The sequence below is a fragment of the Leptopilina heterotoma genome, unplaced genomic scaffold, assembly GCF_015476425.1.
Source record: "Leptopilina heterotoma isolate Lh14 unplaced genomic scaffold, ASM1547642v1 Lhet_42, whole genome shotgun sequence".
NCBI classification, from domain to species: Eukaryota; Metazoa; Arthropoda; class Insecta; order Hymenoptera; family Figitidae; genus Leptopilina; species Leptopilina heterotoma.
In genome coordinates this window covers 4,027,352-4,042,488 of record NW_025111078.1, presented here as the reverse complement: position 1 = coordinate 4,042,488, position 15,137 = coordinate 4,027,352, and the positions used below count along the sequence as shown (strand labels likewise).

Sequence of the window (15,137 nt, the reverse complement as noted above, 5' to 3'; positions counted from 1 at the left end):
TACATAATTATAAGTTGTATAACATACTAATCTTGCGAAAATAAGAAATATATTATTTATATTATAAATTATTCATGATTTTCTACCATTTCAGAAAGGACGGAAAGATTCTTTTTTTTTCTTTTTTTTTAATTTATATGTATATATCCTTTGAGAAATTATATTTCCATACTTACGTTACATTCTGATTACACTATCAAGGTGTAACATCATCCTCGAAGTTTGCCAAGCGAAACGAAAGCATCAAAATAATTCTCATGTTACAGATCGCTGGAGGTGCATCCTTAGCTGTTGGCATTTGGTTGATTGCTGATCAAAAATCCTTTGTCAATGTAATCGCACAATTTGATGAGACTAATCTTTTGGTAAGTGAAAAAAAAAATATTTTGCTTAGAAATTAATTTTTTAAAATTGAAATTAAATTTTCATTCAAAAGCAATGTCTTGAAGTCAGTTCAGTTTATCAGAAAAAGGATTTTTTTTGTAAAGATACAATTAATCAAGTTTTTTTTTTTTTTTTTTTCTTTATTGTCAATATCGACCTTCTATTTGATTGCTTTTTATATTTCCCCTCTCTTAACTTTGAAAGAATTTAATTTTATATACTTGAGGAATGTTCGTTTTTAAAGAATGTTCCAATTCGTTTTTATGTCCAATTTTTAAATTAGAAAACTTTTTAGTTTTTAATAAAGAGGAAAATAAAAAGTACCATGAAACTAATGAGAAAAATATGTATTCTGCATAATGGCAGTAAATATATATCAATAGGTAGAAATTTACAACTGTGAACATTAAATTAAATTGAGAAATGTTTACGGTAAAAATCTTGGTCAGGAAGAACAAATGACAATACTAATAAGTAATAATAATGGTCAAGGAGAATTACATAAAAGTTTTTTTGTACATCCTGTAGTAAAAGATATTTCTAAACAGAATTTAACAGAGTAGAGATGAATATCCGAAGAAAAGTATATTGAAACTTTAAAAAAAGTAATTCTTGAAATAATGATTTTTAACTTTTTAACTGATTGTGAGATCCTCGAAGCGAAACTCATCATTTCTCGATTCTCGTTGTTTGCTTTGAAACACCTGTTCAGTTGCTTATACGTTAATGAAAGCAACGCACGGCAAGAAGTGATGAGAATTACTATTTTGGCTTCTTTCCAAATATTTAGAATATTTTAACCAGTTGTTATAATACTTTTTACAATTATTGATTTATATTCCGTTACTAAGGCTACAAAAAGTAAAAAAAAAATATCTTTACCCTAGAGGCTAATAAGTCTTTATTTGTTCACTAAAAAAAAAAAATTATTTATTTGGTTCAAATAAATTTTATTTTTCCTACAATAAACAAATTCTACAATAAAAACTATTCATTTGTTCATTAGAACAAAAATTTGGTTAAATTTTAATTATTCTATTTAATTTGAATTTTATTATTTCTATTTAATTTTAATTAATTTAATTCGTTAATTTTAACCAAAGTAGTGAAAAAATATTAAATTTATAAAAATTCTAGTTCTTTGTCAACTTTGTAAAATATGTAAATATTCAAAACCTTAAAGCCCAAACGAAATTAATTAATTAGAAACTAATTTAATTAAATTTTATAATTGAAAAAGAGAATAAAAAATATTTCATTTAGAGAAGAATTTTAGTTGAAAACTCTGGAAAATAATTGAAAATAACTGTAAAAATAAGGTAAAAAATTTTTTTTAATAATTAAATTTCAAAAGGTTTAAAACTGAAATTTTAAAAAATTATAATTTATTAATTATATTGTAATTAAAAAAGGGAATTTAAAATATTTGATTTAGAGAAGAATATTTTAGTTGAAAATTCTAGAATGAAAATGGTTTATTTTTAATTTTGAGAGTGAGAGAAAATTTAATGAATTTAATGGCCTTGTAGTTTATAAACTATAAACTTCTTGTTCATCGACAATTATATAATTATAATAATTATGTCACTAAAAGCGAAAAATGTATAATTATCGCATGAATATAATATGTTGAAATCTGCAAACTTTCACTTGTGGAAGAGCTCTGAATTCCTTTGATTGATCGATGCGAACGCCTTTTCGGCCAGTTCCCACAATATTATTTTATTATAAACAATTTCAATAAAAGGAAGTCAAATGTACAGTTGTTTATTATTCTTGTTGTCAATAAATTTTAACTTTCTAAATAACAATGTTTTTTTTTTGTTAAATAAGCAAGTATATTACACCAAGAACAAATTTTTATTTAAACTGAATAAAATTTATTTAAATTTTATTCAAATTCTATTGAAAATAATTGAATTTTTCCAAAGAATTTTATAACTCATGAAAATAAATAAATAATGATTAAATTTTGGCGACGAATTTTACTAAATAATTTTTTTTTTAAACAATTGAATTCCTTTGGGAAATTTTACTGAAATAGTAAATATTGAAAATAATTAAATTTCGATAAATTATTGCATTAATTTTCTACGAAGAATTTTATTAAATTTTGATAAGAATTTCACTAAAATGTTGAAAAATAATTGAATTTTGCTACTTATAAAGATAATTGAATTCTTAAAAGTAATTTATGAAAAAGAACTTTAAATAATTGAATTTCTGCTAAGAATTTTATTGGTTTTGAAAATAATTGAATTCTTCTAATTAATAGTTTTATTTATGAAAATAATTGAATTTTCAAAAAATTTTATTTAAATTTCTAATAATAATTGATTTTTAAAAAAGAGTTTTATTATTTATAAAAATAATTGAATATCTGAGGAGAATTTTAATATTTATGGAAATAATTGAATTTTTGAGAAGATATATTCAATTTAAAAATAATTGAATTCCTGTGATTTATGAAAATTTTTTAAAATTATTTAATTTGTTAGGGAGAGTTTTAATAAAGTTGTTTATTTTTTAAGAATAATTTCATTTTTTTCGAGGGCTTCATTTAAAATAATTAAAATCCCATAATAATTATGTTATGAAAATAATTGATTTTTTGCAAAGTACTTTATTAAAATTTTTCCTAAAATAATTGAATTCCTGAGAAGAACTTTATCATATTTATAAAAATAATTGAATTCCCGTGAAGAATTTTGTTATTGAATTTTTTTTGAATAATTGATTTTTTCGAAAAATTTTATGAAAATTGTGTTTTATAATTAAAATAATTGAATTCCTGTGAAATTTTTAATATTTATGAAAATAATTTAATTTTGTCAAGGAATAATTTTGTTATTTATAAATATATAATATTGAATTTTTGACTGGAATTTAAAAACAAATTTAAATAATTGAATTAATGCTAAGAATTTTATTAGTTTTGAAAATAATTGAATTCTTGTGATGAATTTTGTTATTTATGAAAATAATTGAATTTTGCTAAAAATTTTATTTAAATTCCCTAATAATAATTGAATTTTTTCGATGAATTTTTTTATTTATAAAAATAATTGAATATCTGAGAAGAATTTTCATATTTACGAAAATAATTGAATTTTTGCAAAAAAATTTTTATATAAATTCCTAAAAATAATTGAATTTATGAAAGAATTCTGTTTTTTTATCAGGATAATTGAATTTTACAAGAATTTAATTATTTTGAATACAAAAAATAAATAATTGATTGAATAATTCCTGAGAAGAACTTTTATCATATTTATAAAAATAATTGAATTCCCGCGAAGAATTTTGTTATTGAATTTTTTTTGAATAATTGATTTTTTCGAAAAATTTTATGAAAATTGTGTTTTAATTAAAATAATTGAATTCCTGGTAAGAATTTTATTACTTTTGAAAATAATTGAATTCTACTATTGAATATTTTTATTTATTAAAATAATTGAATTTTGCAAACAAATTGATTTAAATTTCTAAAAATTAATTGTATTTCTGGAAGAATTCTGCTTTTTAGGATAATATTATATATTTTACGAGAATTCAATTATTTAAATATAAAAATAAATAATTGATTGAATAATTGAATATTTTTTAGAATTGACTGCATATCAAGAGATTTATGAAAATTTTTAAAATTGTGTTTGAAATAATTGAAATCCTGTGAAAATTTTATTATTATTTATGAAAATAATTTAATGTTTGCAAAGAATTTTATAAAAATTTTTTTTAAATAATTGAATTGTTTTGTGAAATTTTTTTTTATAAAAATACATAGTAGATATTGAATTTCGAAAAGAAATTTTGAAAATAATTGAATCAAAATAAGAAAGTTTTAAATTGAATCGAAAATAAGGAGAAAAATCAGGAGAAAAATTTATTCACAATGGAAAATAAAAAATTTGTTATAAAGATTTTAATGGCATTTATCGATGTCATCCAATGACTATGTGAAAGGACGTGTACCACTAAACGATAAGAGACACCCGTTAATGGCATAGTTTGAACTCGACACACCTGTTTTGTGTGCTTTCTCATTTCTGCTTGCATAAGTCTGCGTTGTTGATACAAATTAAACGTAACGGAACACAATATATACATATATTATATATATTTATTTATAATTGCATAAATTTTTCTGACAACATATCTCTTGTCTCAAATATCTCAAAAAAGAATAATAAAAATCAAATTATATTTTATAAAACCGATATCCATATTTCAAAATCACGAACAGCTTCTATTCGCCTATATTCAAGCGAAATGACTATATAATACAGCACTAGAATGTCACGCAATGAATATTCAACAACTACTTTTGTAATTTTCTTGTTACATTTCAAGAATAACGCAAATCTTGTCTATAAATAATAATTTTGCAAATTGGGGAATAAATTTTTTTTTTTAAACAAACAAGTACTATGATTTTACCAAGATTCATTCATTCGATATTTATAAATTATTTTACAATCTCAGAAATAATATTCAATCTTGACTGATGTATAAAAGTATATAAAATGTCTGCTCACGAAAGAATCTGAATGAAAAAAAGCATTATGACGTGATTTTTTTTCAAGTACTGTAAACAATAACTTCAACAACTGTATTTTTACGAGGTCATAAATATTTTTCTTTTATCTAAAGTGTATGTCATAATTCTTTTGCAACATTATATTATACGTTTGTGTTGTACATTTATTTTCACATTAATATATACATGCGTGCGTTTAATGTATATTAATTTCTTTTTTTTTCTTTTTTTAAACCAGGAAAATCACTTTTGTTTAACTATACAGGAATATAATATTATAATAAAACGAAAGCAAAACTTTTACTTTTCGTGCGTTCCGCTCGTGCTCTGTTGATGATGTTCGTCCGAGAGGTTTATCATCAAAAATAGCACTCACTTAATTAGTTAATTAACGTGTAGATAATAATTGCGGATATACATAAATCTGTAAAATGACTAACGAACAGTTATTGTTAGAAGCAGATATCGTTTAGATATATATATTCTGAAAACATTAATTGATTATGCAAATTCAGATATAATCGCGCACGAATCTGATATGTTTTGAGAGGGAGTGAAAATAATTAAATTAACGTCTTTTATTAAGAAAAAAAGAAAAAACTACTGGAAGAAAGAATTTTTATTTTAAAATTCTTCTATTAAATTCTTCTATAAAAATTCTTCTATTCTATGAAAAAATTTTGTCATCTCTGAATCAAAATCAAATTATTCGTAACCATCTTTTTTCGTAACAATTTTATTTCAAAAGTTTAGATGAAATTTTTCAAAAGAATAAAATTATTTTTTATAAACAACAGAATTCTTACAGAAATTCAATTATTTTCAAAAAAAAAAAAAAAAAAAACTCATCGCAGGATTTCAATTATTTTTCATAAATAATACAATTTTTCAGTGGAATTCAATTTTTTTTGTAAATTTTATAAAATATCTTCTCAAAAATTCAATTATTTTCATAAATATTAAAATTCTTCTCAGATATTCAATTAGTTTTATAAATAATAAAACTCATCTTAAAAATTCAATTGTTATTAGGAATTTAAATAAAATTTTCTGCAATATTCAATTATTTCAATTAAAACACAATTTTCATAAAATTTTTCGAAAAAATCTATTATTCAAAAAAATTTAATAACAAAATTCTTCGCGGAAATTCAATTATTTTTATAAATATGATAAAGTTCTTCTCGGGAATTCAATTATTTTAGGAAAAATTTTAATAAAGTACTTTGCAAAAAATCAATTATTTTCATAACTAATTATTATGGGATTTCAATTATTTTAAATGAAGCCCTCGAAAAAAATGAAATTATTCTTAAAAAATAAACAACTTTATTAAAACTCTCCCTAACATATTAAATAATTTAAAAAAATTTTCATAAATCTCTTGATAAGAAGTCAATATTCTAAGGAACATTGAATTATTCAATCAATTATTTATTTTTGTATTCAAAAGAATTGAATTCTTGTAAAATTCAATTATCCTGACAAAAAAACAGAATTCTTTCAGAAATTCAATTATTTTTAGGAATTTATATGAAATTTTTTTGCAAAATTCAATTATTTACGTAAATATGAAAATTCTTCTGAGATATTCAATTATTTTTATAAATAAAAAAAATTCATCGAAAAAATTCAATTATTATTAGGGAATTTAAATAAAATTTTTAGCAAAATTCAATTATTTTTATAAATAACAAAATTCATCACAAGAATTATGATCCTAAAGTTCTGAACGTTCAAATGAACGAAATTGATTTATTTCTTCTTTAAATTCAATTTTAATTACAATAATTTTGAGTCACCATTAAAAAAATTAATTTTAAAAATTTTTAAACGTAGAATCTAAGTTTTAAATTTTTATTCGAATCAGTAATTTATGAAAATATTTTTAATATAAAATATTTCGTTCATTTGAACGTTCAAAACTTGTGGATCATCAAGAATTCAATTATTTTCAAAATTAATAAAATTCTTGTCAGAAATTCAATTATTTAAATTTGTTTTTAAATTCCAGTCAAGAATTCAATATTATCTTTATAAATAGCAAAATTATTCCTTGAAAAAATTAAATTATTTTCATAAATATTAAAAATTTCACAGGAATTCAATTATTTTCAAATTGAATTTTGCATAAAAGTTTTCGAAACAAATCAATTATTCAAAAAAAAAATTGTAATAAGTTCTTCGCAAGATTTCAATTATTTCCATAAATAATACAATTACAACTTTTTTTTTAACTTTTTTAAAATTTCTTCTCAAAAATTCAATTATTTTTGCATAAATATTGAAATTCTTCTCAGATATTCAATTATTTTCATAAATAATAAAAGTTTCACAGGAATTCAATTATTTAAAATCGAATTTGCATGAAATTTTCGATAAAAATCAATTATTCAAAAAAATCTAATATAATTCTTCTTAGGATTTTCAATTTCAGGAATTCAATTATCTTTATAAAATATAAAATTGTATTTAGGAATTTAATTATTTTTATAAATAATAAAACTCATCACAGAATTTCAATTGTTTTTTATGCAATTTTATATTAATTCTTCGATAAATTGTAATTAATAATAAAAATTTTACTAAAATTCGTCGACAAAATTAAATTAATTTAGAATCGAATTTGCATAAAATTTTTCGATAAAAATCAATCATTGAAAAAATTTTCATAAAATTCTTCTTAGGATTTCAATTATTTTCATAAATTATAACACTGGTTATAGGAATTCAATTATTTTCATAAATATTAAAATTCTTCTCGGATTTTCAATTAGTTATAATACAATTCTAATCGAATTCCTTCAAAAATGTAATTATTCTTAAAATTTTTTATCAAAATTCGTAGAAAGAATTCTTTTATGTATTTATTTATTTATTTATTTAGTTAGTTATTTATCTATTTATTTATTTATTTAGTTATTTATTTATCTATTTATTTATTCATTTATTTATTTATTTATTTATTTATTTATTTATTTATAGAAATTTTTTGATAGAATTCTTTACAAGAATTCAATTTTTAGAATTATTCAATTATTGAATAAATTATTTATTTTTGTATTTGAATAATTGAATTCGCGTAGAAATTTCTTTAATATAAATTTATTTAAAAACGAATTTCAGTTTAAGTTTTAGATAATATTTGAATATTATGTACAAGCAATACAGCGTAAATTTTTTTAAAAATAATTTATTTTTGAAGAGAATTCAAAGTAAATATTCTTTGAGACTACTTTGGTAGTTATTTTTAAGTTATGTTTATGAAAATTTCTCACAGTTTTTCTAAGGATTTCAAATTGAGATGAAAAACGTATCGAAATTTTAGCGAAGCAACATTTTTGATACGTTTTTTTGTCTCAATTTGAAATCCTTAGAAAAATTATTATGCTAAAAATGCATTAGTTTGAAAAATGGAAGATATGTAAAAATAAGATGTTTTTATAAAGTTTTTAAAAGCGAATACAATGTATTTTAAGATCCTTGCTATTTTTTCAGTGTAATAGTTATTTTAATTGTTTTTTTTTTTGTAAACATTTGACACGTTAAAATAATGCATTAAAATTTTCGTTTGACCCATTTGCATCTAATGATGAAATGAAATAAAATTTTACCCTTTGACAATTCGTACTGTTAGTTGTATACGTATAGAGATTATATTATAACTAAAGTTATGGTTTTCCTTGATCTGAAATACTATTAGAAGGTCGATAAGTAGTTTTCTGTGTCTAGGTTTGATGTCACAGACTGTAACTGAAGACTAAAGGTATAATCTCTATACGTAGATATTTATATAATTGGCATTGAAACACTTAATGAAACGAAGACACTTTAGGTTTGTTTTTCTTTTTATGAATTTACTCATTTATAATTAAGTGGAGTATTAATATAAAAAGTGCCTTCAGTAATTTTACTCGGCTACTTACGTTACACTTGGCTGCATGTAGGTGTCATGTAAAAGACTCATGACCCCAACAAGAGCCATATACCATACCACGCTTCTACGCTCTTTGAATCTTAATATGTTTCTTCTTCATGGTCTTTTGTTCTTTTATTTAAAGTTCATTTACATTTGCATTTCATTCGAAATTATCAACTCTTTTCTTTCTTGTCAAAAGTACAGACTTGGCACTCGATAATTAATTTTTTAAAAAGTAGCAAAAAGTAGTTTTCAAACTAACAAAAAATAGTAAAAATGTAGCTATCGAAAAATTAAACTTGATGACAAAAAAAAACTCGTTTTTAGACATTTTACAAAACTATGACAAAAATTCTATCCTATATTTTACTTTCCTGACTTTTTCCTAATTTTCATCAAAAATGAAACTTCCTTCTTATCCTGCTAATAACTTGAATTCCTCCAACGACATTTATTATTCATGCAAAAAAAAAAAATAATATTTATGAAAATAATTTAATTCTAGCGAAGAATTTTATAAAAAAAAAGTTAAATAATAAAAAAATTAATAAAAAAAATTAATAAAAAAATTTTAAATAATTCATTTCTATAGATTAATTACATGCGAATTCTAATTTAAATAATTGAATTCCTAAGAAATGTTTATTATTCATGAAAAGAATTGAATTCTTACGAAGATTCTAATAAAATTTTTTTTAAATAATTGAATTCTGTTTGGAAATTTTAGGAAATTAGTAGATACTGAAAATCATTGAATTGCAAAAAGTTTTTAAAAATAATTAAATTTTACAAAGAATTCTCTATTAAAATTTTTGAGAATAATTGAATTCCTAAAAAGTATTTTATTATTTATGAAAAGAATTGAATTCTTGCGAATAATTTTATTAGAATTTGAAAAAAAATTGAATTTCCAAGAAAAAATTTATTACTTTTAAAAATAATTTATTTTTTCTGATGAATATTGATATTTATGAAAATAATTGAATTTTGCAAAGAATTTTATTAAAATTCCTCAAAATAATTGAATTTTCGGGAATAATTTTGTTATTTATCAATATAATTGAATTCTTTCGAAGAATTTTATTAACATATTTGAAAATAATTAAATTCCTGTGAAAAATACTGATATTTTTGTAAATAATTTAATTCTTCCAAAGAATTTGTAAAAAAAATTTTTTTTTTAAATAATTGATTTTTCTGAGAAATTCCTGTAGAATTATATTAGAAATAATTGAAATCTTACGATAAATTTTATTATTTATGAAAATAATTGAATAGTTAAGAAGAATTTTATTTAAAATTCAAAAATAATTCAATTCCTGAGAAATTTTTATTATTTACGAAAAGAATTGAATACTTACGAAGATAATAAAAAAAATTTATTAAATAATTAAATTCTGTTTGGAAATATTATAGAAATCATTGAATTGCGGAAAGTTCTTAAAAATAATTAAATTTTCTAAAAAAAACTCTATTAAAATTTTTGAGAATAAATGAATATGTGTGTGGCATTTTATTAAATTTTTTTTTTTGAAAATAATTGAATTCCTAAAAAATATTTTCTTATTTATGAAAATAATTGAATTCTTGCGAACGATTTTATAAGAATTTTTTTTAATAATTGAATTTTTAAGAAAAAATTTATTAATTTTTAAAATAATTGAATACTTGTGATGAATATTGTTATTTATAGAAATAATTGAATTTTGCAAAGAATTTTATTAAAATGCCTCAAAATAATTGAATTCTTTCGAAGAATTATTATTTACGTAAATAATTGAATTCTTTCGAAGAATTATTATTTACATGAATAATTGAATTCTTGAAAAAGTTTTATTAAAATCTAAGAGAATAATTGAATTATTTCTAAAAAATTTAATTAAAATTGCATTTAAAATAATTAATTTCTTTTGAAAAATTTTATTAAAATATTTTTGAAAATAATTGAATTCCTAGTGAAAAATTTTAATATTTTTGTAAATAATTGAATTCTTTCAAAGAATTTTAAAAAATTATTTTTTTAAATAATTGATTTTTTCGTGGAATTGAAATTAAATTTTTAAGAATAATTACATTTTCTTTTGAGTAATTCCTGGTAAAATTGTATTAAAAATAATTGAATTGCTGCGATAAATTTTATTATTTATAAAAATAATTGAATAGTTGCAGAGAATTTTATTAAAATTTTCAAAAATAATTGAATTTTGAAAAAGAATTTTATTATTTACGAAAATAATTAAATTATTGCGAAAAATTTTTTTAAAATATTTAAAAAGGATTCAATTTCTGTGAAAAATTTTGTTATTTTTGAAAATAATTGAATTCTTCATAAGAATTTTACAAAAATTGTTTTAAATAATTAATTTTTTCGAAATGTAACAAATAATTATGAAAATTTTATTTTGAATAATTGATATTTTGGAAATTTTTTTTGAAAATCCTATTCTAAATTAATTGAATTTCTGTGGAAATTTTTATTTTTTATGCAAATAATTGAATTTTGGATGAATTTTATCAATTTTTTTTTTTTTTTTTTTTTTAAATAATTGAATTCCCTTGCAAAATGTTATGAAAAATACTAGATATTGAAAATAATTGAATTTTGTAATATTTTTTTGAAAATAATAGAATTTCGAATATTTTTTAAAAAATAATTGAATTGTTTTAAAGAATTTTTTTTTTTTTTTTTAATTTCTGAGAATAGTTTTTTTTTTTTTTTTTTGATTTCTAGTATTAGTGAATTGAAAGTAGTGGACATTCTCAAAAAAAAAAAAAAATGCAGAAATCGTAGCTTTTAGTGGATAAAATCTAAAAAAAAGTACCCAGATAGTAGGATAACGTTAAAAAGTGATAAATAGTAGGTTTTAGTAGATGAATGCAAAGCCTAAAAGTATTGGAAAAAATATTTAAATTAATTAATTGATATATATTATTTTCTTTATTATAATTAGTTTTTTATTAATTAGTGATATTCTTCTTGTCAAACAGTTATTAAAAAGTTATTCATTATGTGTTTTCTATTTTTGAATTTCGCGCCAAAATAGTTGTTTGAAACTGCCGCCTAGATGGCATGAAAGTTCTCTCACAAGCGACACAAATCATGCTGGTGAATGTAAAATTATTTCGTTTCAGTTATTAAAACTGACTTTTTTCAAGTTTTCCTTAGAAATTTTTTTTATTCTGTTGCAATTATTTTATTTTGCACAAAACATATTAAAACGGGATAATTTAAAAAGCGTGGCAGAACAACTCTCGTAAAAGTGCTACAACCATATGAAGATGGAGTCATGCAAGGATGAAAAGTACAGTGTCACGTTTTCTGCAGTGTTCATGTATACACACAGGGTCGAGAGTGTAATGCAGATTTATAAAAGGGGAGCACGTATGACTTTGCTCTTCCTTTTATAGAATACATATGCTATTCTTGCTTTCGCATTTTAGAATGCAGTCTGTGTTTGCGCAGATTATTATGACCCCAAGCATCTTCAGAGGGAATTTCGAAAGTCAAGTTCTTTTCTTTAATTGTCAAAAAAATAAACTCTAAACTATAACCAGTGGAAAATTATCTAATCTTTAATTATATAATAATTAAGTAATTAATAATTTATCTTATTAATATATTAGGAATTAAATTTTTCTATTTTTGAATTTCGCGCCAAAATAGTTGTTGAAACTGCCGCCTAGACGGCATAAAAGTTCTCTCACAAGCGGAAGAGTACATAAATCATGCTTTTGATATAGTGTTAAAAAATTGTCAAAAATTGTCTCTACTTCGGAAATTGAATTTGAAAATTCGAAAGAGTATCGTATTTGAATAATTACTGATGATTTAAATATAAATGCTAAATAATCTGTTGCATATTTGTCAGACTACACTCTTCAACAGAGAAGCACGAATAATTACATCGTACTCGATGTAACGCTTTATCGTCTCTCTCCTTACTTATACACACGTAGAAAAACATAATGTGACATTATTCTTCAACGAGTTCTTCAAGGACTCTTTGAGTGAAAAAAAAGAATTGAAATTGATATTCTAAGATTTATTTTCAAACTAGAACATGATGAGAACATAAACACTACATACAGATAAAAAGAATTCTTATGTGAAAAAAAGAATAAAACTATTATTTTATTAATTTCAATTTTTTTATTGCAAGATCTGTGATTACGTAAATAAAATAAATTTTTTTTTCGGAAAATTATTTTTCCTTCTAAATAAAAGAAATTAAATTGTATACCTGTGTTAAAATGTAGTCAACTTATATTTGCACTTTGACAGTTATCGATTGACCCGAGAATCAAAGGCGGGTATTCTACACATAAACTGAATATCCTGATAAGTGAATGTCTTTATCAAGTGTCTTTCAAACTTGTCAGAACACTCAAAAGCAATTTCAATTCAATTGAAAGTCAAAAAGTTCAATTAGAATAGAATATTTGTAACAACGAAAAAAAAACTTCATAATTTTAATAAGTACAAATTATTTACAACTTATTTTGTCGCTAAAAGGGAAATTTATAATATTTTTCATTTTGTAACTGAAACAAAACAATTTTACACTCACCAGATTCGCATTATTCTAATTCAAATTCTATTCATAATATCATTTCGCAGTTCGCTTGTGAGAGAACTTTCATGCCATCTAGGCGGGAGTTTCAAACAACTATTTTGGCGCCAAATTCAAAAATAGAAAAAACCTAATGAATAACTTTTTGATATTAATAATATATTAGGAATTAATATCTATAAAGAAAATAATATATCAAACTATAAAAAGACTTGTGTACGTTTCTACTTAGTATTTAGGTACTAAATTAAATTTACTAATTCTAATAGTTGAAATAAAAAAAAAATTTTTAAATTATAAAATTCTTTAAAACGATTCAATTATTTTCAAAAACTTTTTGAAAATCAATTATTTTCAATATCTATACAATTTTAATAAAATTCCACAAAAGATTTTTGATAAAATTCTTCGCAAACATTGAATTTTTTTTCATAAGTAATAAAATTTTCACAGAAATTGAATTATTTAAAATATTTCATAAATAATTTATAAAATTTTTCGAAAAAAATGAATTTAAATTTTTTTTTAAAAAATTCAACAGCAAGAATTCAATTATTTTCACAGTCAATAACATTTTTCGTGAAAATTCAAATATTTATTAAAATTAAAATAAATTTTCAGGCAAGAATACAATTATTTTCCTCTAAATAATAAAATGCTTGTTAAGAATTAAATTACCTACTTTTAAAAATTTTAATAAAATTCTTCACAAGAATTCAATTATTTTTACAAATAATTCTAAAATTTTTCACGAGAATTCAATTATTTATAAAGAATTAAATAAAATCATTCGCAACAATTCAATTATTTTCGTAAATAATAAAATTCTTCTTCAAAATTCAATTATTTTTAAAAAAAAATTTTAATTCTTGAATTCTTTCTTTAATTCTTCAAAAGAATTCAATTTATTTCCCAAATAATAAAAATTTCCATAAGAATTCATTTATTTAAAAAACATTAAATAATATTCTTCGCAAAAATTTAATTATTTTCATAAATAATAAAATTTTTCTCAGAAATTCAATTATTTTAAGAAAAAAATTAATAAATTCTTTAATTCTTTCTTTAATTCTTCTCAATTATTCAATTATTTTTCCAAATAATAAAATTTTCTAAATGAATTCAATTATTAAAAAAATTGAATTAAATTTTTTGTAAAAATTCAATTATTTTCATAAATAATAATATTTTTCTCAGAAATTCAATTATTTTTTTAAAAAATTGATAAATTCTTGAATTCTTTCTTTAATTCTTCACAATTATTCAATTATTTTTCCAAATAATAAAATTTTCTAAATGAATTCAATTATTAAAAAAAAATTAAATTAAATTTTTCGCAAAAATTCAATTATTTTCATAAATAATAATATTCTTCACAATTATTCAATTATTTTTCAAAATAATAAAATTTTCCAAAAGAATTCAATTATTTAAAAAAAAAAATTAAATTAATTCTTGGCAAAAATTCAATTATTTTTTGAAATAATAAAATTCTTTTTAGAAATTCAATTATTTTTCAAAAAATTGATAAATTATTCTTGAATTTTTTCATTTATTTTTCACAATATTGTTCAATTATTTTTCCAAAATAATAAAATTTTCCAAAAGAATTCAATTATTTAAAAAAAAATTAAATAAATTCTTGGCAAAAATTCAATTATTTTTTGAAATAATAAAATTCTTTTTAGAAATTCAATTATTTTTCAAAAAATTGATAAATTAT

The 15,137-nt window shown here is 20.2% G+C and overlaps 1 protein-coding gene across 3 annotated transcripts in view; it reads left to right on the top strand.

The window, feature by feature from the left end:
* The window catches only part of LOC122506474 (CD82 antigen), a 42,141-nt gene that overhangs the window by 3,115 nt on the left and 23,889 nt on the right, over nt 1-15,137 (top strand). For all 3 annotated transcript variants that reach the window (XM_043618684.1, XM_043618682.1, XM_043618683.1), the window contains exon 2: nt 267-365. In XM_043618684.1, coding sequence (XP_043474619.1) covers nt 267-365 — 99 coding nt within the window. The remainder of the gene's footprint in view (nt 1-266; nt 366-15,137) is intronic.